The sequence below is a fragment of the Balaenoptera ricei genome, chromosome 17 (assembly GCF_028023285.1).
Source record: "Balaenoptera ricei isolate mBalRic1 chromosome 17, mBalRic1.hap2, whole genome shotgun sequence".
Classification (NCBI taxonomy): Eukaryota; Metazoa; Chordata; class Mammalia; order Artiodactyla; family Balaenopteridae; genus Balaenoptera; species Balaenoptera ricei.
In genome coordinates, this window is record NC_082655.1 from 57,767,088 (window position 1) to 57,794,486 (window position 27,399).

Genomic DNA, 27,399 nt, shown 5'->3' on the forward strand with positions numbered 1-27,399 from the left:
CTAGAATAATATCTGATATATAATAGATGCTCGAAAGATTTGCTAAACTGACTTGAGTGCAGAATTTATTTTGTAGCTAATAGAAGCCACTGAAGTTTTTTTGGTCAGGTAAATTATAATCTTGCCTGGTTAGTGCTAGTAAGAAAAGTATGTAGCAGGTGCTACTTTAGCAGGTGGCTGATGTCCTGGAGGACTGAATTTTGCCTGTGCGTTCTGAAGGCTTTCCCAGGTGAAAGGTTAACAGAATTACACTCTGAAGGTGGAATAAGAGTGAAACCTGTTTGCTAAACTGATCCAATGATAAGAATGAATGTGATGGCACTTGTTAAAAACATAGCTTCCCAGGACCCATCCCAGACTCTCTAAATCAGACCCAGGGAAGATGTAAATAGCTGTATTTATTAACAAGCACTTTACCTGATTGTTAGTCTCAAGAAAGTTTGGAAAACTCTGGTATAGAAAACATTCAAAGGAAAAGGAAAGGCATGTGCCAAAGTATGAACATCTGAGAAAGCCAGAGGTATTTTATGGAAACGATTGGGAAGTAGGGAGCTGAGGGGAAGCAGTTATTGCTGAGGCTGGAAACTGTGAAGAGCTTTACCAGTTAAGTTTGTCCCAACTAAGCTAAAAAATCTTGTGAATAATGGAGACCCAATGGAAGATCTTAGGGCAAGGAAGTTAGTTTTTTGGGAGGAAATTACTCAAGAAATTGAAGAGTACAGGTTTGAGAGACATTTTTGAGACATAATTGAGAGCATTTAATGGCTACTTCCATGAGAGAAGTAAGAAAGGAGAGGTGGAAAATGAATCCAAGGTTTCTAATGTGGCAGACTTCCCTTGTTATAGAGGGGATGATATGGTAAGAAAGCATTCCAGTTTAGAATTATAAATATGGAACTAGAAACCTCCAGTTTGGGAGCAAGTTCTCAGGGCAGAGAATATGGTTATGGGATCATTGGAACCATGGGAATTTCACTTGAATGAGGATGCAAATTGATAAATGGACCAAGCACAAAATTACAGGGAAACAGGCATGTTTAAGTAGCACCTAGAGGAGAAATCAGCAAAGGAGACTAAACAGAGATGGAAGAGTTAGCAACTGTGATCTTGGCTATCTGAATCATTTAATGCTTCCTATACTCCCAAGCTAGTGAACTGAAAAAATAAAAACATTTCCATTAAGATTGGACTGAAAAATAAATATTTGCCACCTATCTAGAACATTTTAACAGTAAAATTCTAGAAAACCTGCCATTGGTTGATACAATCAGCTAAAAGAAACATGCAAAATCTAGATAAGCCATTGATTCTTAAATTCAAGAACACCAGAAGTCTTTGATACTTGGATTTTAGTCCTGGCTCTTCCACTAATTTGGGCAAATTATTTAACTTCTATGAACCTGTCTTCTCATCTTCAAAGAGAAAAAAAAAAAAAAAAAAAAAAGGCTGGGATAGCTAGATATCTTCTGTTACTTCCAGTTCTAAAATCTAAAGTTTCTCCAGAGACCCGAGCAAAGTCTGAGATGAACATTTTAAATAGATTTATTCAAGAGCAAATCTTGAAGTAAGGATACCTCTTTCCCAACCCCACCCTTCCCTCTTCCTCAATGAATATTGATTGGGAAATATTTAAATTTATATAGGAGGCACTGGATATTTTTACAGTTCCTCTCAGTACAGCTTTGATTGTCACCCATCCACTCTGAGTCGTGTCTAGTGTCACGTCAGTGGAATGGCATCCATTTGCACCCCACCTAGAAGAGCCTCTCCTTTCTCAGTATCTTTGGAGTGGCTCGTCAAGCACATAAGCTCCCTACCTCCCTACATCCCAATGGAATCACCACAAGCTTTCTTCAGGATGTGTGTTAAATGAGTCTGTGCTCTCAACTGAGGGACCCTATGCGGCTCAGTGCATACTCAGGACTTCAAGAGCTAGAGACTTTTTTTTTCCTACTAGAATGTAAAAAGTAGGGCAGGGCAGAAAAGGAAACGTCCACTTTTTAAAAACCCTGACTCCTTTGCAAGGAGCATTTATATAATCAAGTAACACTGGTGTAGGACGAGTGAGGAATTGAACCAGGGTCGGTCTACTTCACTTGATTCCTGCAAATACTTGTGCCAAACTGTGCTTCCTAGAGTTATGGAGTTATGTTAATTCAAAAAAAAAAAAATCCTAAAAAAAAAAAAAAAAAAAAAAATCCTTGTGAGGCCGTCCGGGACTCCGATTGCAGCACGGAGGAGGGAACGCACGCACGCACGCAATCTTCCATAAAGGCAGTTGGATATTTTCCTAAGGACTGGGCGACAGGACTTCCGCCCGAGGGAAAACCGAACAGAGAAACCACCTTTTCCTCCTGCCGCCTCACTAGGCGACCCAGAGAGCAAACATTCAGAACTCAGGGCACTCGGAGCAGCCCGATCGCTTTCAATACGCGCCCCGCCCCACCTGCGGGCTCCGCCCCTGGGCCCACCCCATTCCCAGCAGGCACCGCGCGAGCGACCTCGTCCCGCCGTGCCGCGGCTGTGCCCGTCTCTCGCGGCGCTGGGAGATGGCGGAGCTGGACATTGGGCGGCACTGCCAGGTGGAGCAGTGCCGGCAGCGAGGTGATTCAGGAGCCCCTAGCTCTGGTCGCGGGAGGGAAGGCCGTGGGGCGAGGCGGAGTCTGAGGAGGCAGGGCGGGCGTGTTCCTTGGGGGGGGGGCGGTCTGCCGTGACATGTGTTGATGCCCCTGATGCCCATGTTTTTTGTTGCCCTTGAGCCTTTGGAAGAGGCTTATGGTCTCCTTGGAATGGAACCGTGCGATTCCCAGAAACATACCTTGCAGTGTGAACTTTGATTTTCGAGTGCGCCTTGCCAAGAAGTCGCTTCGCGCCCACTCCTTTCTGATGAGCACGGGTAGGGAGGACGCTTCGGTCTGGGAATCGGGAGAGTTCCCTTCTGAACCTGCCACTGCGACCTCGGGCAAGCCACTTCTCTCCCAGACTTTTTGTTTGCTTATCTATTACTTATCTGTCAGAGTAAGGAGTTGGGTGAGATCAGTTTTTAACCTCATTTTCGCGGACTGCTCAGGAGACGAGCTTATAGTGAGAAGGCCCTTAACTTTTCCTCCAGATAATCATTACTCTCTCTCAGCTCTGTCATTCTTTGATTCTGATTATCACTGATTCAGTAAACATTTACTGAGCACCTCTTTTGGTGCTGGGACCACATAAGGGTATAAAATATAGCCCTTTCCACAGAAAAGCTTTCAGGATAGTTAGCTGCTTTTTAGAGCATTAATAAGGTGATGTTCTCTCTCTGCTGAACTGAGAGACCTTGTGATAACACATAGCCCAATATAATCGCCAGTGGTAGTGTGGTACAGGCCTTAGAAACATCTGCAGCAGGTATGTCCTGAAGCACTAGAGCCACACAGAATGCTCAGTCTTTGGTACCTGGCTTTCACTCCAAATGGATGCTACCACATCTGGCTCATACTACATTGGGTGACAAAATAGATTTTATCTCCCATTGCAGCTACAGTCATTGGCAGCAGGTAGCCACCCGATCACTGTTGAGAAGGACTCTGGGGTTTAGCCCAGAATTAGTGGGAGTGCTGCAGTTGATAAATGATACTTGTTGTGTGTGGTGGGCAAAAGGACACAATCCCTGCTAGGTTATTGTTACTTGCAGCACTCTGATTTGTATCTCTCACCACTGGCTGCCACCTTCAGCCATTCAGCAGGCAAGAACCAATGTTTCCTTGCAGATCTTTCATAGGGAAGCTTAGCCAGTTGGGTTTTGACTGTAAGTTATGTAATTCTGGTATACCTGATTATCTCTAGCAAGTCCATAATACCTACCATTTGTGACATAGTTCATCTTCCTTTCCAACTTCAGGTGTCTCTTAAAGTGTAAATACCTGAAATGAGGCCAGGGTCTAGCTCTTTTGGACTAGTGGAGAGCAGTTAAGATTTAGAATACGTTAAGTGAGTATCCTAAATTTCATTTAGCTTCTGGATGAATAGAAGGATGGTGTCAAGTGTTAGGAAATTATCTTGATCTTAACTCTCACCCCTGGATTCTCTTGGTTTGCGTCTAATATTTAGTTGGTCACCAAAGTCTCAAAATAGTGAGCATGTACATTTTTCCGATTTGAAAGAGACTATAAAAGTTTTGTAAAGTATTATATACTTCGGTTTCCTTCTCTTTTTGACAAATGTATACCTACCTTCTGGGTATGAAACAGATACTTACAGTATCATGCTTTCAGGACAACAGTGACAATGCATTAAGTTCGCTTTTCAGGTGAAGGAAGAACGATATTTAGGCCCCCTTGTCCCACAAGCAGAAACATCCAGCGGTCCCTTTGGGTTATAATAGGACCTCTTCTTTTTCTTTTGGGTTAAGATACTCTGTAGGATGAGATATTTTGGGAGCAATAGTAACTTTCTCTAAAGTGCAGTGCTTTTTGTTTTCATTTTGTAAAAGTGGTGTGATTAGATATAGCCAGCCTCACTTGGCTGTATACTGTAATTTAATATGAGGTACACGGAAAACAATTCAGAGAAGAAATGATTGTATTCAGTGATTTATGGTCAATTGTCACATCTAAGAATGGATACTTTCATGTGCTTTCCAAAAATTCATTTCCTAACTTAGTTGTTACTTAGTCCTAACTTAGTTGTTCCTCAACAGCAAGGAAAGAAACAATTCAGGACTAAAGTTTGCAGTATCAATCAATCCATCCATTGAATTTCTGGAATTTCTTTGAACACATCTCTACCTAGTCACCACAGGATTTTTCTCAGAGTTGAGTGTATTCAAAACAAGTTTATTGCTATAATTATTCTTGTTAATTACAGGTATTATCTTACTATTCTTATCTTTTACATGTATCTTATTTGTTTTTTACAATTACCCTGTGAGGTAGGTGTGGCATATAGCATAGATACATGCACGCACACACATATATACATATGCACACAAACACAATATACTTATATCTATGTCTATTTTGATGCATATTACCTAATAATAGAGCTTTGGTTTTGTATACATACACATACATACACTGTATACTATATATCAAATATATATATATCCAATATGTATGTATATAATCCAAAGCTCTACTGTTAAGTAACTTGCCTAGCATTGCTAGGTTAGTAAGCAGTGGAATCAAAATTGAAACCTAGGATTGTCACTTCAAATGCAGGATTTTTGCAGTATACAGTCCTCAGAAACACCACCTAGTAAATCTGAGAAACAAACAGAAAACTCACAGGACTTCTTTTTTTTTTTCTGGTTTAGCATGCTACAGCAAGTAACATTTATCTTCTGATAATCCAGTTACTTTCAAAGTGCTTGAGGTTGTGATGGCTTTTGTTTAACCACTGCTTGCTGCACTAGGATATTGTTCAAAAAGGAAAGTTCTCCTGTAGCCATAGTCCAGTACTTTAAGATTCTTTTTACTTAAGAAAACTAAATCAAAATCAGTTACTGACCAGAACATATAACATTTCCCCTCAATTTTAGATTTTCTTCCATTTGTATGTGATTGTTGTTCAGGAATATTTTGGTAAGTAAAGTTTTTTATGCTGGATTTGGGAGTAATTTTAGTGTTTATAATATGAGATTTATTTCTAAAAGTAGAATGATTTAAAATAGTTTTTACTTTAACCACTGATATCTGATATTCATTATAGTAATCACTTGGGGAAAAAAAAACAAATAGACTAGTCATAGACTCTGATTACTTGTACATATATGTGGTTAGTCTTTAAACTTTCCAGAAATGGGGTGATGTGTGTGATTTTTATGTAAAAGTTATATATATGTCTTTTAATCACAAGGAGAGAACATATCCACAATATAAAGAATATGGTAAAAAAATCCAGTTTATGATTATTAGTCTTTATTTTAATTAATAAAATGAAAAGAGCCCAACCTTTATATTTCTTAAATTGAGTACTGTACGTCCTTTGCACACACATCACATGCAAAGTAAAACCTGGGAACAAACAAGAATTTTGGAAAATGCATTTTCTTTTCAATTAAACTTTCAAGTATCAGGTATTTAATTTATTAAATAGAGCACTGTAAGAATAAATTCTTTTCAGAAGATGGTTCAGAAAGATTTATTAGAAGTAAATAAAAATAATGCATATTTTTAAGTCATTCAGAGCTAGAACACTCCTTTGACATTTTATTACTGATTATTTTTGAGAAATAAAAGAATCAAAAGGGTCTTTGCATTTTCACACACCTTAAAGCACTCAAAGTAAAGGTACTTAAGAGTGGTGAATTTTTGTACTCATATTGAAGTTGAATAGTAGTTGGGTTTTAAAACTTTTGAGACTATAGATGCTCTATCTTTTATCTGTCATTTCAGTTTATACTTATAGGCAGAGTTGTTAATGTAGTGTGAGTGTAGTTAATCTTAAGGATACTAACCATTAAAATATCTCAAATTACTGCAGTTATCTTTAAGTACATTATTTGATTACATTTAAATAAACACTTTTTTTTGTTGTTATTTAAGCCTTGAACACAGGAGCAGGGAGTCACATAGCTGTCCTGAGGTATGTTAATATCTCCCAGTAAAACATGTTTGTATTTATGTACTTTCAGAATTTGATTCAGTTTAATCCCAATGTACCACAGATGAAAATTTGGCAGACTAAACTGATTATATAAGAGGGTCTTACCTTATTTATATTATTTTTCTCAGTATGTTTTAACATAAACTAGTCTACTTGGTATTTATAAATTTTTGTTCTTACAATTCTTATTCCTTTGTAATTCAGTTCTGTTTACGTAGCCTGCTTATAGCTTTAGGCTCTATATTTATAGATACATAATGGAATTAACATCCTCATCATATACTCCCTCCAGCTTGCTTCACTGTTTTGTTCATTTTCACTGGTGCCTGGTGTTAGGACTCTGGGGTAATACATTGTTCTGACTCCATCAGCCTTAGGTCACCAGGAGCAAACCTGTAGTCCAGCAAGATCTCCCTACCCTAATTCAGACCAAATCAAGAGATTAAAAAGGGCTGTTAAATAGAAGCCAAAATATCATCTTTATTACTGATAAAGAATAAGTTGAATGATACAGCTTAGTGTAGAGCCAAAAGGGTCTGCAAAGGAAATCCAGAATTAGGTGGATTTGCCCACCAGTCACAGCAATGCTGCACCAGGTTAGGCTTCCAAGGAAAAAAAGAGAAAGCGGAGCCTAATGTAATTTTCTCAAATTTGTAATCAGAGAAGTTGTTCCACCTCCCTTGGATCAGAGATCAGCAGAAAGTTAAACTGAATTTACTCCATTTGGAAAGAAGCATTTACCTCACATTTCGTGGTTGATATTTATTCCTGCCCACCATTTACCAAACACTTTACCGAGTCTCTTGATTATAGAAAATTAAGGTTAAATGAGCTTCAGTCAAAATCTGGCCCTTTGAAGTTTTGGTGATTTATTTGAGGGAAATAAAAGTTAAGTAACATATTGGTATTATTCAGGATTACTTGGAAGGAAATACTCATATAGAGTCATATAGTAAACATATTGATGTTTGTTATACAGCTTGTAAATCTTCCCTGTGTTTTCCTTTTTCTTATATGATTTGATTTTTATGAATGTCTCATAGAATGTCTCTCAATTAGATCTTATTAATTTAAAGGTGAAATAAAAATCTTCTACCTTTAGACCATTGGAATAAATTTGAAAAAATAGTTAAGAAGTTAATTCCAACAAGATGTAACTATCATTTATATAGAGGAATGCCCTTTGGTTATAGATTTCAAGCAATTACAGTTGACCCTTGAACAACATAGGTTTGAACTGTGTGGGTCCCCTTATACGTGGATTTTTTTCACTAGATATGTACTATACAATGCATTGGATCTGCAGGTGCAGAACTGCTGCAGAAGAGCTGACTGTAAAGTTATACTTGGATTTTCAACTGCATGGAGGGTTTGTACCTCAGCCCCTGAGTTGTGCAAAGGTCAACTGAGTTCATTCAGTTCTAGAAACCTAGTTACTTAATACTCAAAATAGCCTGAGTGATCTGGATTTTTTTTAATCTCATAAAAGCTCTTTTTCTTCTGATGTAATATTTGCTAGTAATACAGTATTAAATAGAAAATAAAGTATATCGTTGTGTGGGACTTCCCTGGTGGCACAGTGGTTAAGAATCCACCTGCCAATGCAGGGGACACGGGTTTGAGCCCTAGTCTGGGAAGATTCCCTCATGCTGTGGAGCAACTAAGCCTGTGCACCACAACTACTGAGCCTGTGCTCTAGAGCCCACGAGCCACAACTACTGAGCCTGCATGCCACAACTACTGAAACCCATGCAACTAGACCCCATGCTCTGCAACAGGAGAAGCCACTGCAATGAGAAACCTGTGCACCGCAACAAAGAGTAGCCCCTGCTTGCCACAGCTAGAGAAAGCCCGTGCGCAGCAATGAAGACCCAACGCAGACAAAAATAAATAAATAAATAAATTTATTTAAAAAAAAAAAGAATAGTATATCGTTGTGAAAACTGTCTTAAACCCTCTGTATCACGGAAAAACATATAATTTTAAGTGTTCTTTTACATGTATTTAAGCCTCTAAAACCAGTATAGAAAGTAGATATGACTTGCCATTTGAGGAGTGATGAGCTGATTACCTAAGCATACTATTATGGAGGCATCTTTGTGTAGTATGTTACAAAGTAGAAGACTAAAATTATGGAGAGTTACTGAGTAGTCATTTTAACTTGACTTAGAAGATAAATACACCACAGTAGGAAAACTTTGAAAATGTAGAGCAGTCAGCACAGTAACAATTTCTCACACGAACAATTTTTATAATCTATGTGAGAGTGTGTGAGTTTCTCTTATAAGTTTAAGCAAAAATGATATGGATATCCAGAATAGATTTGTTGATTTGCTTTAAATGTGAAATATGATGCCATGTCCCCCATTTTACATTTTCAGGTGACTGTAATTGAGAGACTGAAGTCAGATACACATACATCTTACCCATGCTCATTCAAGGACTGTGCTGAAAGAGAGCTTGTGCCAGTTATGTGCCCTTACTGTGAGAAGAATTTTTGCCTGAGGTGATCACTGAGACCATTCAAACTCTGCATATCTGTTTAAGTCATATGCAAATACATGAACTAGTGTCGCTCTTCTGTTGCTCATAGACATCGTCATCAGTCAGATCATGAATGTGAAGAACTGGAAATCCCTAAGTCTCGTATGGCTGCCACTCAGAAACTTGTTAAAGACATTATTGGCAAGTATCTAGAAAGCTTGTTTTGTTGTTTCCCTACTGCTCTATACTCTATATGAGTTCCAGAGCCCTGCTTCTCGTGTCAGCTTGCCGGTTATGGAAGGTGTTGTTAGCAACCCTGATGGTTATAACTTGCTATAGATTTTGGTGACATTCTTGTGACAGTATTTCTCACAAGGCTTTCCAATGAAAATTTGGAAATTCTATGGAAATACCCTACCAGATGTTCTCTTTTGCTGGACCATTTATATCTGCTGGTTAATCATCTTGGCTAAAAATTGTATTCATGAGGCTAAAGTAGTGGTTTACATTCTTTAAAGACTAAAGTTTAAGCCCAGTCAGCTATCCTATGAATGCTGCTGATATTCTGACATATGAGGAAAGAATGTATCTGTGATTTAGACCAGTCTGTCTGCTACCATGTTAGTTCAGCTGAATTTTCATTTTATATTAAGGATATTACTTTAAATTAAATTAAATTAATCAAATTAAAATCTTCTATAACCAAATCTTAAAATTCTCTGTAGAAGTGTTCGTGATTGCTCTGGATTAAATAGATTTAAGCTGGAAAGAGGCACATAACTTGAGTTTTTGATGTGGAAATCACTTAGGTCAACTCAGTGGTATTTTTCCATTGATCATACCTATAAAATGAATGTGGTCTCTATATATCTCTATTATATGTTATTCATGTACATTTCAGGGCCATAGTTAATAAATAATAATAAAAATAAAACTCTGGAAAATGTATAAGTTCTTATTTGCTTATATGCTTACACTTATTTCTTAGATTCCAAGACAGGAGAGACAGCAAGTAAACGACGGAAAGGTGCAAAACATAGTGAAACAGCTGCAAAGGTAGCATTAATGAAATTAAAGATGCGTGCTAATGGAGATAAATCATTGCCACAGGTTGGTCTTAGAGATTTTAGAATACAAAATGTTCTAAATATAGTTGGAGCTCCCTTTTTACTCTTCCCTCTCATTAAGTATGAGAACCTTATATGTATCATTTCTACTATTACATGGTATAAGTCTGCATAAATAATACATAGTTTTATGAGTTTTTTTCACTTTATAGAAACAGCAGTAAACCATATGTATCCTTCTTCAACTTTTTTCTTTTACCCTTGGTATCATTTTTTAAAACTTTATCCATGCTGATATGTTGAGTCTTATTCATTCATTTTGATAGCTCACATTTTTCTGTAGTATGAATATCCATTTATCCATTCTTTTAGTGAACACAATTCAGATTTCTTTTCCAAGTTGTTTGCTATTATAAACTGTTCAAAAGTGAACATCCATGTGTACTTGTAGGAACATTTCTCTAGAGCAGCTTCTTTAAAACTCCATATTGCCAGTTACATTTTCTATAACAATTCAGTACATATGTACATACATACATACCTTAACACAGTTTCAGTAAGTAACTGATGTGTATGTGTATACCTTATGTGTATGTGTATTTTCTGATATTTTTTATTCTACTTTAAAGATTGTTGATTTTGTAGCCCCTGAAGGATTGAGACCATCAAATTGAAAAATGCTACTCTAGGGAACATACCTAGAAATAGAAAAGCTGGATCATGGGGTTTGCTCATCTTCAGCTTTACTAGATATTTTCAACTTTTTTTTTTTTTTAACAGATATTTATTGGAGTATAAGTGCTTCACAATACCGAGTTAGTTTCTGTACACAACAAAGCGAATAAGCCATATGCATACATATGTCCCCATATCCCCTCCCTCTTGAGCCTCCTTCCGACCCTCCCTATCCCACCCTCTATGTCATCGCAAAGCACCGAGCCAATCTCCCTGTGCTATGCAGCAGCTTCCCACCAGCCAACTATTTTACATTCGGTAGTGTATATATGTCAATGCTACTCTCACATCACCCCAGCTTCGCCCTCCCACCCTGTGTCATCAAGTCCATACTCTATGTCTGGCTCTTTATTCCTGCCCTGCAACTAGGTTCATCAGTACCATTTTTTTTTTTAGAGCCCGTATATATGTGTTAGCATATGGTATTTGTTTATCTCTTTCTGACTTACTTCGCTCTGTATGACAGACTCTGGGTCCATCCACCTCACTACACATAACTCAATTTTGTTTCTTTTTATGGCTTAGTAATATTCCATTGTATATATGTGCCACATCTTCTTTATCCATTCATCTGTCGATGGACATTTAGGTTGGTTCCATGTCCTGGCTATTGTAAATATTGCTGCAGTGAACATTGTGGTGTATGTCTCTTTTTTGAATTATGGTTTTCACAGGGTATATGCCCAGTAGTGGGATTGCTGGGTCATATGGTAGCTCTATTTTTAGTTTTTTAAGGAACCTCCATACTGTTTTCCATAGTGGTTGTATCAATTTACATTCTCACCAACAGTGTAGGAGGGTTCCCTTTTCACCACACTCTTTCCAGTATTTATTGTTTCTAGCTTTTTTGATAATGACCATTCTGACCAGTGTGAGGTGATATCTCATTGTAGTTTTGATTTGCATTTCTCTAATAATTAGTGATGTTGAGCATCTTTTTATGTGCCTCTTGGCCATCTGTATGTCCTCCTTGGTGAAATGTCTATTTAGGTCTTCCGCCCATTTTTTAACTGGATTGTTTGTTTTTTTGATGTTGAACTCCATGAGCTCTTTGTATATTTTGGAGATTAATCCTTTGTCTGTTGATTCATTTGCAAATATGTTCTCCCATTCTGAGGGTTGTCTTTTTGTCTTCTTGCTGGTTTCCTTTACTGTGCAAAAACTTTTAAGTTTAATTAAGTCCCATTTGTTTATTTTTGTTTTTATTTCTTTTACTCTAAGAGGTGAATCAAAAAAGATCTTGCTGTGGTTTATGTCAGTGTTTTTCCTATGTTTTCCTCTAAAAGTTTTATAGTGTCTGGCCTTACATTTAAGTCTTTAATCCATTTGGAGTTTATTTTTGTGTATGGTGTTAGGGAGTGTTCTAATTTCATTCTTTTACGTGTAGCTGTCCAGTTTTCCCAGCACCACTTACTGAGAGGCTGTCTTTTCTCCGTTGTATGTTCTTGCCTCCTTTGTCGTAAATTAGGTGCCCATATGTGCGTGGGTTTATCTCTGGGCATTCTGTCCTGTACTATTCATGTAAATTTCTGTTTTTGTGCCAGTACCATACTGTGTTGATTACTATAGCTTTGTGGTATAGTTTGAAGTCAGGGAGCCTGATTCCTCCAAATCTGTTTTTCTTTTTCAGGATTGCTTTGGCTCTTCAGGGTCTTTTGTGTTTCCATACGAATTGTAAGATTTTTTTGTTCTAATTCTGTGAAGAATACCATTAGTAGTTTGATAGGGGTTGCACTGAATCTGTAGATTGCTTTGGATACTATAGTCATTTTCACAATAGTGATTCTTCCAATCCAAGAACATGGTGTATTTCTCCATCTGTTTATGTCATCTTTGATTTCTTTCGTCAGTGTTTTATAGTTTTCTGAGTACAGGTCTTTCGCCTCCTTAGGCAGGTTTATTCCTAGGTATTTTATTCTTTTTGTGCAATGGTAAATATCAGTGTTTCCTTACTTTCTCTTTCTGATTTTTCATTGTTGGTGTATAGGAATGCCAGAGATTTCTGTGCATTAATTTTGTATCCTGCAACCTTACCAAATTCACTGATTAGTTCTAGTAGTTTTCTGGTGGCATCTTTAGGATTTTCTATGTATAGTATCATGTCATTGGCAAATAGTGACAGTTTTACTTCTTCTTTTCCAATTTGTATTCCTTTTATTTCTTTTTCTTCTCTGGTTGCTGTGGCTAGGACTTCCAAAACTATGTTGAATAAGAGTGGCAAGAGTGACATCCTTGTCTTGTTCCTGATCCTAGTGGGAATGCTTTCAGTTTTTCACCATTGAGTATGCTGCTTGCTGTGGGTTTGTCATATATGGCCTTTATTATGTTGAGGTAGTTTCCCTCTATGCCCATTTTCTGGAGAGTTTTTATAATAAGCGGGTGTTGAATTTTGTCAAAAGCTTTTTCTGCATCTACTGAGATGATCATACGGTTTTTATTCCTTAATTTGTTAATGTGGTGTATCACATTGCATGATTTGCGTATATTGAAGAATCCTTGCATCCTTGGGATAAATCCCACTTGATCATGGTGTATGATCCTTTTAATGTGCTGTTGGATTCTGTTTGCTAGTATTTTGTTCAGGATTTTTGCATCTATGTTCATCAGTGATATTGGTCTCTAATTTTCTTTTTTTGTGATATCTTTTTCTGGTTTTGGTATTAGGGTGATGGTGGCTTTGTAGAATGAATTTGGAAGTGTTTCTCCCTCTGCAATTTTTTGGAAGAGTTTGAGAAGGATGGGTGTTATTAGCTCTTCTCTAAATGTTTGATAGAATTCGCCTGTGAAGCCATCTGGTCCTGGACTTTTCTTTGTTGGAAGATTTTATTTATTTATTTATTTATTTTATTTATTTATTTTTTGGCTGCGTTGGGTCTTTGTTACTGTGTGTGGGCTTTCTCTAGTTGCGGCGACTGGGGGCTACTTTTCGTTGCAGTGCGCAGGCTTCTCATTTCGGTGGCTTCTCTTGTTGCAGAGTACAGGCTCTAGGCATGTGGGCTTCAGTAGTTGCAGCATGCAGCCTCAGTAGTTGTGGCTCGCGGGCTCTAGAGCACAGGCTCAGTAGTTGTGGCGCACGGGCTTAGTTGCTCTGTGGCATGTGGGATCTTCCCGGACCAGGGTTTGAACCCGTGCCCCCTGCATTGGCAGGTGGATTCTTAACCACTGCTCCACCAGGGAAGCCCTGTTGGAAGATTTTTAATTATGGTTTCAATTTCATTACTTGTGATAGGTCTGTTTATATTTTCTAATTCTTCCTGGTTCAGTCTTCGAAAATTGTACCTTTCCAGGAATTTGTCCATTTCTTCATGGTTGTCCATTTTATTGGCATATAGTTGTTCGTTGTAGTCTCTTATAAACCTTTGTATTTCTGCACTGTCAGTTGTGATTTCTCCTTTTTCATTTCTAATTTTATTGATTTGCGTCCTCTCTCTGTTTTTCTTGATAAGTCTGGCTAAGGGTTTATCAATTTTGTTTATCTTCTCAAAGAACCAGCTTTTAGTTTTATTGATCTTTGCTATTGTTTTCTTCATTTCTATTTCATTTATTTCTGCTCTGATCTTTATGATTTCTTTCCTTCTACTGACTTTGGGTTTTCTTTGTTCTTCTTTCTCTAGTTGTTTTAAGTGTAGGATTAGATTGTTTATTTGAGATTTTTCTTGTTTCTTGAGGTGAGATTGAATTGCTATAAACTTCCCTCTTAGAACTGCTTTTGCTGTGTCACGTAGGTTTTGGGTCATTGTGTTTTTGTTGTCATTTGTTTCTATGTATTTTTTAATTTTTTCTTCAGTGATCTCTTGGTTATTTAGTAGCACACTGTTTAGCCTCCATGTATTTATGTTTTTTACAGTTTTTTTGCTATAATTGATTCCCAGTGTCATAATAGCATTGTAGTCAGAAAAGATGCTTGTTACGATTTCAGTTTTCTTAAATTTTCCGAGGCTTGATTTGTGACCCAAGATGTGATCTATCCTGGAGAATATTCCATGTGCAGTTGAGAAGAAAGTGTATTTTGCCACTTTTGAGTGGAATGTTCTATAAATATCAATTAGATCCATCTGGTCTATTGTGTCATTTAAAGCTTGTGTTTCCTTATTTATTTTCTGTTTGGGTGATCTGTCCATTGGTGTAAGTGGGGTGTTGAAGTCCCGTACTATTGTTGTGTTACTGTCAATTTCTCCTTTCATGGTTGTAGCATTTGCCTTTGTATTGAGGTGCTTCTGTGTTGGGTGCATAAACATTTATAATTGTTATATCTTCATCTTGGATTGATCCTTTGATAATTAGGTAGTGTGCCTCCTTATCTCTCAGTCTTTATTTTAAGGTCTATTTTATCTGATACGAGTATTGCTACTCCAGCTTTCTTTTGAATTCCATTTGCATGGAATATCTTTTTCCATCCCTTCACTTTCAGTCTGTATGTGTTCCTAGGTCTGAAGTGGGTCTCTTGTAGACAGCATATATATGGGTCTTGTTTTTGCATCCATTCAGCCAGTTTGTGTCTTTTGGTTGGGGCATTTAATCCATTTACATTTAAGATTCTTATCGATATGTATGTACCTATTACCATTTTCTTAATTGTTTTGGGTTTGTTTTTGTGGGTGCTTTTCTTCTCTTGTGTTTTCTGCTTAGAGAAGTTTCTTTAGCATTTGTTGTAAAGCTGGCTTGGTGGTGCTGAATTCTCTTAACTTTTGTTTGTCTGAAAAGCTTTTGACTTCTCCATTGAATCTGAATGAGATCCTTCCTGGGTAGAGTAATCTTTGTTGTAGGTTTTTCTCTTTCATCATTTTAATTATATCCTGCCACTCCCTTCTGGCCTGCAGAGTTTCCACTGAAAACTCAGCTGATAACCTTATGGGGATTCCTTTGTATGTTATTTTTTGTTTTTCCCTTGCTACTTTTAATATTTTTTCTTTGAATTTAATTTTTGTTAGTTTGATTAATATGTGTCTTGGTGTGTTTTTCTTAGGGTTTATCCTATATGGGACTCTGTGCTTCCTGGACTTGGGTGACTATATCATTTCCCATGTTAGGGAAGTTTTCCACTATAATCTCCTTGAATACTTTCTCAGACCCTTTCTTTTTCTCTTCGTCTTCTGGGGCCCCTATAATTTGAATGTTGGTGTGTTTAGTATTGTCCCAGAGGTCTCTGAGATTGTCTTCAATTCTTTTCATTCTTTTTTCTTTATTCTGCTCCTCGGCAGTTATTTTCACCATTTTGTCTTCCAGCTCACTTATTTGTTCTTCTGCCTCTGTTATTCTGTTATTGATTCCTTCTAGTGTATTTTTCATTTCAGTTATTGTGTTATTCATCTCTGTTTGTTCGTTCTTTAGTTCTTCTAGATCTTTGTTAAACAGTTCTTGTATTTTCTCAATCCGTGCTTCCATTCTATTTCCGAGATTCTGGATCATCTTTACTATCATTACTCTGAATTCTTTTTCAGGTAGATTGCCTGTTTTTTCTTCATTTATTTGGTCTTGTAGGTTTTTACCTTGCTCCTTCATCTGTGATGTATTTTTTTGCTATCTCATGTTTTTTTTTTTAATGAGTGGGATTGTGTTCCAGTTTTACTGGTTGTTTGGTCTGAGGCTTCCAACACTGGAGTTTGTAGGCTATTGGATAGAGCTGGGTCTTGGTGCTGAGATGAGGAACTCTGTGAGCCCTCACTCCGATGAATATTCCCTCAGGTCTGAGGTTCTCTGTTAGTCCAGTGGTCCAGACTCGGAGCTCCCACTGCAGGAGCTTCCGCCCAACCCCGTGCTTGCAAATCAAGATCCCACAAGCCACGTGTGTTGGCAAAAAAAAAAAGAGAGAACAATAACAAACTAAAAAATAAAATTAGATTAGGAAACTAACAAATATGTTAGAAAGAATGTAAAAATAAAAATATAGATGAATCAACAACTGGAAGGTACATCAGTACCACAGTAGTAAAAAAGAGGAAGGAAAAGAAAAAAAAAAGGAGGGGGGAAGGCCTTGGCTGTGGAGAGTGGGGCCTAAGCAAGGATGAGGTTTGGGTGGTGGGCAGGGCCAATGCTCAGATCCCACAGGGCTGGAAAAGGCCCTGGGGGCTTTGAGGGGTGGGGCTTAGGCTCAAGGAACAGAAGGGACCCAGGCGTGCCCCCCACTCCTGGTCTTAGAGAGCAGGGGACCTCACCTGGGAGCCCAGCAGGCTTCCTGGGCTCGAGTGGGCAGGACAGACGCCCTCCTTTCCTCTCCTGCTCCTCCGGTCTGGGGTCTGGGAGGGCCCCTTCCGCCTGCCTCTCCTGATCTCCCTGGCCTCCCTCCTATGCCCCCAAGGACCCACGCAGCCTGTAGTGGACTTGGAGAGCAGGGGATCGGCCTGGGAGCTCAGCAGGTGAGTGGGCGGGGCAGTTGCCCTCTGTTTCTCTCCCGCTCCTCCCAGAGGGCCCCTTCCACCTGCCTCTCCTGATCTCCCTGGCCTCCCTCCTATGCCCTCAAGGACCCACGTGGCCTGGAGGGAGGTTTGGAGGGCAGGGGACCGGCCTGGGAGTTCAGAGGCTCCCTGTTCCCGAGTGGGCAGGACAATTGCCCTCAGCTCCTCTCCCCCTCCTCCTTGATGGCCCCTCCCGCCTGCCACTCCTGATCTCCCCAGCCTCCCTCCTATGCCCCCAGGACCCTCATGGCCTGGATGGGGCTTTGTGTGTGGGGCGAGGGGGACCGGCTTGGGAGCTCAGCAGGCTCCCTGGCCCCCGTGGGCCAGGCGATCGCCCTCTGCTCCTCTCCTGCTCTTCCCGGAGAGTCTCTCTCACCTGCCTCTCCTGATTTTCCTGGCCTCAGGCGTGCCAGTCTTGTCTGGCCTCCACTTCTCCTCCCACCTCGGTCCCCCTACATCCTACCGGTTCACTCTGGGGTTCCTCCCATCTCCTTGGGGGTTAAAGTCCCCCACCAGTGGCTGACAGGTGCCCTAGTTGTGGGGAGATGCTAACTCCACGTCTTCCCACACCGCCATCTTGCCTTCTCCCCTCCTTGTCAACTTTTTATTTTAAGTAGTTGTACAGATTTATCTCCTTGTAGTGTCTGAGAGTTTCAGTGTTTCTTGCCACTGTAGGGTATTATTCATTGTTACCAATCTGATAGATGTGAAATGATACTTCAGTGAGGTTTAAAGTTGAATTTCCCTGTGGCTAGTGAGGTTCAGCTACTTTGCATATGTTTATTGGATATTGGGCTTTCTTTTGTGAATTATTTGTTCATATCCTTTGCCCATGTTTTCTGTTGGGTTGTGGAACTTTTAGAAAGGTTTATAAGAGTCTATATATTCTGAATTCTAATCTTTTTTTGATTAAGTATGTTGCACAAATCTCTCAGTCTGTGGCTTGTCTTCACTTTGCTTTTGATCTCTTTAGTAATTCAGACTTCTTAAATTTTAATACACTCAAATTTATTAATGATTTCATTAAGATTGTACTTTTAAAAATAAGTTATTTTCTTACATTTTCCTTTAAAAGTTTTATTTTATATTGTTGTTTAGCTCTTCATTCCATCTGGAATTTAATTGTAAGTAAGTAGAGGCAGAGATTTCTTCCTTCTCCTCCCACCCAATGGGTTACCTATCATTGTAACATAAGGTATTGAAGCGTTCATTCTTGTAATGACATTTCTGTCATACACCAGATTGTTTTGTATATGTGGGACTAGTCTGGGGATCTCAATTCAGTTCCTTTGGTCTGTTTGTCTCTCTTTGCATTAATATCAAACTGTCTTAATTATAATAGCTTTATAATAAGTAGGACAAGACTCTCCACCTCATTCTTTGCTTTCAACTCTGTCTATTCTTGGCCATTTATTCTTTTGTAAAAATTTCAGGATCACTTTGTCCTGTTCTGTGAAATGGTGATTTTGATAGAAATTGTACTGAATTTAAAATTAGAGACAGTTGACATCTTTAAAATTTCGCTCTTCCCATTCATCTCCATCTCCATCTCTATCCAACTTTTTTTAGGTCTTCTTGTCTTTAAGGAACATCCTATAACGCTTACCATACATATTTTATGTCTTTTCTTAGGTTTATTCTTAGGCTTTTCATAATTTTTGCTGCCATTTTAAATGGTAATTTTTTAAAATTAACATTTTTCTAATTGTTTATTCCTAGTTGTTGTATAGTGTCCTTCCATCCAACAAATAAACTCTAATAGTTCCCATAGTTTACAGATTTCCTGGCTTGTTTTCTGTGCAGTCACATCTTCTGCAAATGACAGTTTTGTGAGTTGTTTTTGTTTTTTTTTCAAATTTGCTTTCTCTTGCTCTTCCACCTTCTCATTATTATTGTTTGTGTTAGTGCATTGGCTGAAATCGCCACAACGTTGAATAATATGAGTGATAGCAGGCATTTTCATCATATTTCTGACTTTTAATGCAAATTATTCTAAAGTTTCATCATTAAATATTATATTTGCTGTAGATTTTTGATAGTAGCCTTCCTTAGGTTAACAATATTTTTCTATTCCTAGTTTTCTAGGAATTTATATCAAGAATAGGTATTAAATTTTGCTATAATTTTTTTCCCTCCATCTAGTAAGATGATTATGTCAAGTTTTTTTTCCTTATCAATGTGGTAAATTACATTGATAAATTTTTTTTGTTGTGAATCACCCACATATTCTGGGATAAACCAGTTGACTCTGATATATAATTCTTTGAAAATGTGCTGCTAAACTGATTTACTAATATATTATTTAGTGTTTTGTCTTCACATTATTAGCCAAAAAATAAAATTAGTTGAGTAGCTTTCCCTCTTCTGTTCTTTGAAATAGTTGGGTATTATTTGTTCTTGAAGGTTTGGTAATGGTTGTTATAACTTTCAGATTTGTTGCCTTTTTTTGAGGGGAGAATTTTGAATACTGTTTTAATGTATTAAATAGTTCTTGGCTTATTTGGATAATCTATGTCTTCTGAAATATATTTTGGTAAATAACATCTTTCTTAAAAATTTCTGTTTCATGTAGATCTTTCAGTTTATTGTTATAAAGTTGTTCAACTTATTTTCTTATGTTCCCAAATCTCTATTGTGTCTTTCTTTGGTCATTCTTAATATTTTTCATTCGTACTTTTCTTTGATTTCCCCTTGAACAGTCTTGCTAGAGGTTTGTGTTTACTTTTTTAATTTATATTTTAGTTTTTTCAAAGAACCATGTTTTGGTTTTATTGACCTCTCTATTGTTTCTTTGCTTCCTGCTTCACTAATTTTGCTCTTATATTATTATTTCTTTTTTTCTGCTTTGTTTAGATTCTCTCTGATGTTCTTTTTCTAACTTCTCACACTGAATAATGAACTTGCTTATTTCAACCTACTTGTTAGGTGTATTTTTTTTTTTTTTTTTTGGTAACTTTATTTTGATACAGCTTCAAACTGAAAAGTTGCAAGAATAGTACAAAGAATATTTTCATATTTGTTACCCAAATGTACCAGTTATTTACATTTTGTCCTGTTTGTTATTTCATTTGCATTCTCTCTCTATCCATATGTATATGTGTGTGCATGCTTACTAATTTTTGGTTGGCTTGATCTATCAGTTTCTGAAATAGATGGTATCAAAATCCCACTGTAGCTGTGGTTTTGTCAGGTTTTTTATTCCTGTAACTCTAATAGTTTTGCTGAGTTGTGTATTATCAGATACATTGAATTTCTTCATCGTTATGTCTTCTTTATGAATTTTGCCTTAAATCCAGTTTTGAATTATAATAATATTGTTTCATTACCTTTCTTTTGATAAATAGTTAACTATTATGTCTTTATGCCTTTATATTCAACTTTTCTTGTTGTTTTATTTTTAGGGTGTTTCTTGTAAGCAGCATGTAGCTGGACTTTGTTTTTTTAATCCAATTTGATAGTATCTTTCTTTTATAGGTGAGTTGAACCCATTTATATTTATTACGATCACATGTATTTGAATGTATTTCTTCCATCTTATGTTCTTTGCTCATCATCCTTTTCCTTTTATTATTTATTTCTCTCCAGTCATTTTTTGTATCGACTGAATTTTCTGTATTCCCTTTCATTCTGCTGGTTTAGAAACCATTGATTATAGTCTTCTTCTTTGATTATCCTTAATATTTCTTTTTTGAAAACTTCTTTATTTGTTTTTAAAATTATAAAGATACATACTTTCAACAAGGGTAACTTTTAAAAACTGTATAAAGGAAAAAAACTAAACACACCCTCCTGTGCTCATGTCCATCTCAACTGAGGATGGTTTTGCCCCCTTGGGGACATCTGGCAATGTCTGGAGACACTTTCAGTTGTCACAACTGGGCATGGGGGTGCTGCTGGTATCTAGTGGGTAGAGGCCAGGGATGCTGCTAAATGTCCCACAGTGTATAGGACAGCACCCACAGGAAAGAATTTTCTGGTCTAAAATGTCAATAGTGACATAGTTGAGAAGACCTGCTCTAAAGTATCCAATAATATTATTCACATTACTTTGCAATTCTTTTATTACTTAAAACATAATAGCAAAAACTTCTATAGCACTAACTTTGTTCCAGGCCCTCTTCTATCACATTTTATCCTCGCAACAGGCTTGTGAAATATGTACTATCATCTCTGCCTAATAGACAAGAAAACTGAGGCACAAAAAGGTTAAGTAACTTGGTAGTAACACAGCTAGTAAGTGGAGAGCTGTGAATTGAAACCAGGGAGACTGCCTCAGAAACCATGTTCTCAACACACCTAACACTTTATCATGGAGCATGCAGGTCTATAGATAGAACTTTTTCCCCTGTATCATTAGTATTTGTGTGTGTTTATACATATATGTACTGACATATATTATTTATATATATATGCACCCATGTATATGTGTGCATATACATGTGTATAATTTTACATAAATGAAAATGGCTATTGATATATGCATACAAAGACATAAAGAGTGTTTTAGGGTCATTATTTCATAAAAATGGCATGATATTCATTTAGTTAGCACTTTTTTTGAATACGTGCTATATATCAGGTCCTGGGGATACAACAGTAGGTAAAACAAACCTGGGGATACAACAGTAGGTGAAACAAAGTCCCTGCCCGTATGAAGTTTATATTCCAGTAGGATGAGACAGCTATTAAATATATACTACAATTTCAGATAGTGATTAAGCCTATGGATAAAAATAAAGCCTGTTTCAGGTAGATAATATATCCTTTTATCTCTATATATTCTTCTCATGAATGCCTAACAGATTCCCCCAAGGGAACTGGTATGGTTCTAAATCATTTTCTTTAAAAGCTTGGATAGCTTTCCCAGTGGTGTGGATATACTGTGACTTATGTCACCATTTTCCTATTGAACATTCACTTCGTTTCCAGTTCTGGCGACTGTGCTAAGAATTTTCCTATTTCTGGTTTCCTATTTCTGTGAGATAAATTCCCTGGAGTATGTTTTCTGGGTCAAAGGGTATGTGTATTTTAAATCTTAATAGATGTTGCCAAGCTGCTTTACAAAGAAGTTGAAACAATTTACATTTCTACCATCAGTAATTGTAATAGTCAACTTTTATTGACTGATTGCACTATGCCAAGCATTGTTTTGTGGCTCTAGATTTTTTACCTCCCTTAATAATCATGACTGTCATGTAATATATTATTATCCTCATTTCACAGATTAGTAATCTGAAGTGAAGTGCTGTTAAGATCACTCACGTGGTCAGAGCCTGCCATTCTACCCTGTTTATTACTATACTGCCTCTTGTGGCCATACATGAGAGTACCTTTCCCCTCCGATGGTTTCCAGTAGTTGTTTATCTTTTTAAATGTATTCCAGTCTAATGGCTGTGAAAAGATATTTCCTAATTGCTTTACTTTGCACTTCCTTGACCACTGTTCAGTTTGAGCATCTGTTGTTATGTTCATTGGCCATGTATGATTGCTCTTCCTTGAATTGCCCATGCATATCCTTTGATCATTTTTCTTTTAGGTTGTTATTTTTATTTTTATTTCATTTATATTTTGCTTGGTCAACTATGGAAACTCTTGGAGTAGAATGGATATTAATCCTTTATCTATAATCAATCTGCTTTGGAATCTTTTTTCAAAATCTGTCAAACATCTTGATTTTACTTAGGTATCTCATTGACATATCAGGGTTCTAAATTTTTCTAAGGTCTGTCTTTCATTTCTGTTTTGGTTTTCTTAGGGTTTTCATTTTTTTTTTCATCTGTCTTTAATAGTTCTGGAATTTGATTTTAGCATATGATATGAGCTAAGGACCCAATTTTATTTTCTTCCAGTTGTTTAGCTAGTTTCTGCCAACCAACTAAATAATTCATCTTTGTCTTATTGAATTGAAATACCAAATATCACCTTCATGATAAGTTTAAAATTTATTTTTACTAGATCGGTTTTTGGATTTCCTATCCTATTCCATTCATCTATTTTTTGTTCATATGTTAATACCAAGTTGATTTGATGTAATAACTTTATAGAATGTTCTAATATATGATAATGTAAGTCCCATCCATATTTTTCCATAGTTTTTCTTAGCAGTTCTTTTTTTTTTTTTTTTTTGCTTTATCCATCCATATGAACCTTGTGATTATCTTATACAATTTTTTTTTTTAATCTCTCTTGGGATTTTCATGGTTGTCATAATGGGGCAAGGTTGTAAGTGACAGACTCCAGCAGATACTGTTAAAGAATGTAGCCTCTTTAAAGGTCAAAATGGAGAAACTGAAAGAAATCATTATAAAAAGCAAGAGAGAACACAGCATGGTTTTAGGCAGAAATGTGGCTTCTCATATCTTTCAAAGTTTCCCACAAGGATGTTGGGTGTGAATAATAGTGCCTACCAGAAGTGAGAAATCTGCCATTTATGAGAAGACTGATTTGCCATTCTCAGGAGGATTTTATACCCAGTTGGCCTCTTCCTTTTGATTCTGGGGATTCTGGCTCCTTCCCTACCCACCAGGTGCAAGTAACTGAGGCAAAACCGCCTTGATACATTATCAAGTGATTTCTGTGAAGTTGGGTGAAGTAAAATTCAACTTCCCAGCAGCATCTATTAACAAGTCCTGACTGAGGATCATTCCTGAAGGATTCTCTGAATTCCCATTTTATGATATATATTAGTTTTGAGAGAAATGACATTTTTATGACATTGTCTTCCTAAGAACTTTATGTCTTCTCTTTTAGATCATGTTTTATTGCCTTCTGTAACATTTTATATTTTTCTTCATTTAAGTCGTATTATTCCTTGCTTATTTTCATCTCTAATTATCTTATGGGTTTTCTTTCTTTTGTGAACAGAATATTTCCCTTTATCTCTATTCCTAGTACTTACTGTTAATATAGAAGAAAAAGGTCTTGAATTCTGTATATTCATCTTATTCAATCACATCGCCAAATTCTTCTATTTATTTTAGAAGTTTTTTTTTTCCCTTTGGTTTCCTAGGTATACAATCACATCCCACTGACAAGTAGCTTTAGTTTTTATTTTTCAATAATTATACTAGTTATTTTGTTTTCTTGTATTACATTGTCTATAATCTTCAATATAATGTTTTGTAATAATAGTGATAACAGGCATGTGCTTAACATTTAAAATTTTTAACGTGTATAATTAAATACCAATTCTTCTCTCAAAATCTAAAGTTACTTGGTATTGTATCCTCTTGAATAAGACAAAGAGTTTGACATGCTTTATGTAGTTGAATATCTTCCATCCCATCATCTTTGTTCACACATGATTATTTTTAAGTCACTTGCTATTTGAATTTACCAATATATTTTTTGAGTTTCTTTTTTCCTTAAGACTCACTTTTATTTTGGCTAAACGCCATTCTTTGGCAGTTCATTCGTTAAGAGTCTTTGTTGGTAAACTCTTTCAGTCTTTTGTTTGTCTGAAACTGCCCTTATTTTCCCTCACTTGAGCTGGATTATCTGTTAGATTCTCTCAACTCTGAATATACTATTCATTGGCTTCTTTTGTCTATTGTTCAGGAAACTTGTGCTGTAGATCTTATTCTTGTTGCTTTATGGGTAATTTGTCTTTCTTTTTGTGCATGTGTAGCTTTTAAGATTTTATCTGTGATATTTTCCAGTTTCAGTGCAATGTTGCTAGGTATGGATTTGTTTTGTTTTGTTTTGTTTTTTAATAAAGACAGTGAAATAAAGAGAAAGTCTTATTTATTTATTTATTTATTTATGGCTGTGTTGGGTCTCCGTTTCTGTGTGAGGGCTTTCTCTAGTTGTGGCAAGCGGGGGTCACTCTTCATCACGGTGCGCGGGCCTCTCACTATCGCGGCCTCTCTTGTTGTGGAGCACAGGCTCCAGACACGCAGGCTCAGTAGTTATGGCTCACGGGCCCAGTTGCTCCACGGCATGTGGGATCTTCCCAGACCAGGGCTCAAACCTGTGTCCCCTGAACTGGCAGGCGGACTCTCAACCACTGCACCACCAGGGAAGCCCTATATATCGGTTTTTGTAAGCAATAGCCTACATCAACATTCAGCAGTAATTTCTTAAGCCTCCTTTCCTGGAGTGCACATCCCACACAAGCCCCTGCTTTCAATCAGTGAGCTGGACGTAGGTGCCCCATCACCATGTGGCACTGTTATTTCCCGTTAACCTAAAAGCTGAGCTCTTGCTACGTCTTCCTCTTCTGGAGCCCTGAAAGCCTGTGGCTCAGCCTGCCTACTGTCACTTTGCCTTTCTGTTTCATTTTTGGATCCTCAGACATATTTATTTTTTTACTTTTAGGTGAGGATATATCTTTTTAAATTTCTCTTTTCAGATTAATGCTCTTGTTGCTGTGTTTTTGGAGCAAGGGCTATGAGGTTATAGAGTTGGCCCAAAGCTTGAATTTCCAATGATTTCTTATTTTTCTTTTAATACTTGTTCTCTGTAATAATGCACTCCACTGGTCTCTAACAAATCTAAATTCCTTAGTGCTGAGATAGAAATTGTGTTGAATCTATTATTTCTTAGAATAATTGTGATCTTTCCCTACAATTTAGGGATCCTCCAGTTATGCTAAAATATTTACTATAGCAGGAATTGGTCTGTAAAGCCAGCACTTCTTTAAAGTGATATTCGGAAGAAGGGAAAATCAGAAGCCACTAACTTTGTTCCTTTTCTTGTTTCCTGCATTTGTTAATTTTGCAAGAAAGTACAATATAAAAGAAGCATATAGGGTATAGAATACTGGAGGAACCATCTCCAGATTTCTGAATCTTTCTCTTTTGTTGATATGGTGCTTGTCTAACTTTTTTTTTTTTACGTTTCTTTTTTTTCGAAAGCCCTACTATCTCTAAATATGTAGTGAGGTCTCTCAGGTGAAAAGAAATGTTATATGTCTCAGGAATCTTTTAATTGTAAGTGACAGAAACCAACTAGCTTACTCAAAACAATTTTTCTTTTTCTCACATAATGGGGACCATTGATCTGGTCTCAAGGGATGACTGAATTCCAGGGCTCAAATGCTGTTGAAAGAGGCCATCTGTTTCCTTGACTTCTCTGTGAGTTAGACTCACTGTTTTTCATTTGAGGAAACTTTTCCACATTGGTTCAGGAATGGCTGAGAGGCATAGAGGATAGCTGCAGGCAACCTCAGGTTTAATTCAGCAAGACTTAAAAAAAACTCTGGAAAAATATTGCTCCTCCCTGCCCCCAGGTTTTGAATGTAAGATCCCAGGAAAGGACCTTGATTGGCCTAATGTAGGTCACGTGCCTATTTTTGCATAGATCATCCTGACTAGGGTCTTAGATCCTCTGCCCATGCATTTAGGTGGATGCTGGGGTTCTGTGATTGTATTCCCACTAGAAGTTGTATCATTAGAGGGTAATCCTTCTCTGACCAGGAGAAGAGAGGAAGAAATGTCACCAGACAAAAACAGATGTCCATTTCATGTATATAATCTGTATTTTAACTTTTTATTTTTACAGACGGAAAGAATTTACTTTCAGGTTTTCTTACCTAAGGGGAGCAAAGAGAAGAGTAAGCCAATGTTCTTTTGCCAGCAGTGGAGCATTGGAAGGGTCATAGACTTTGCAGCTTCTTTAGCCAGTCTTAAAAATGACAATAACAAATTAACACCTAAGGTAACAACAGGTTATAACTTTTTCCCTAAAAGTTTTAGAATACTCTATAAAGCACGTTTATTACATTATGATGTATCTCTCTCTTAACAGAAATTGAGGTTATGTCACAGTACCTCAGGAGAAGCCTTACCTTTGGATCATATTTTGGAAACCTGGATTGCTAAGGACGATTGTCCTTTATACAATGGTGGAAATATTATCTTGGAATATTTGAATGATGAAGAGCAGTTTTTAAAAAATGTTGATTCGTACTTGGAATAGTCATTCAGGGAGTCAAGCTAGAAATCATGAGGAAAATTCAATGTTAATCAAATTCTTTTACTACAAATACTATGTATTTTTTATTTTTGAAACTTGCTTTTTATTTCCATTATATCATAATTTACATTATCAGTCTTCCATTAAATTGGATTTGAATTTTTGTGTTTTCAAGTTTAACTATGAACTGACATTTAGCAAATTCTCTTATCTAATTA

General features: G+C 37.0%; 1 protein-coding gene across 3 annotated transcripts; it reads left to right on the forward strand.

Moving 5' to 3' along the window:
• The first annotated feature begins 2,490 nt into the window (after positions 1 to 2,490).
• ZFAND1 (zinc finger AN1-type containing 1) lies at positions 2,491 to 27,298 on the forward strand. 3 transcript variants are annotated; one of them, XM_059901789.1, is made up of 9 exons: positions 2,526 to 2,604; positions 2,760 to 2,896; positions 5,519 to 5,561; positions 6,525 to 6,564; positions 8,967 to 9,091; positions 9,179 to 9,270; positions 10,058 to 10,179; positions 26,768 to 26,923; positions 27,014 to 27,298. In XM_059901789.1, the coding sequence occupies exons 2-9, from the start codon at positions 2,776 to 2,778 to the stop codon at positions 27,182 to 27,184; spliced, it is 870 nt and encodes a 289-aa protein (XP_059757772.1). In that variant the 5' UTR covers positions 2,526 to 2,604; positions 2,760 to 2,775; the 3' UTR covers positions 27,185 to 27,298. The 3 variants fall into 3 exon arrangements, with proteins under 3 accessions (XP_059757773.1, XP_059757774.1, XP_059757772.1); XM_059901790.1 differs by lacking the exon at positions 2,760 to 2,896 and having other exon boundaries at positions 2,491 to 2,604; XM_059901791.1 differs by lacking the exons at positions 2,760 to 2,896; positions 5,519 to 5,561 and having other exon boundaries at positions 2,523 to 2,604.
• The last annotated feature ends 101 nt before the right edge of the window (positions 27,299 to 27,399 follow it).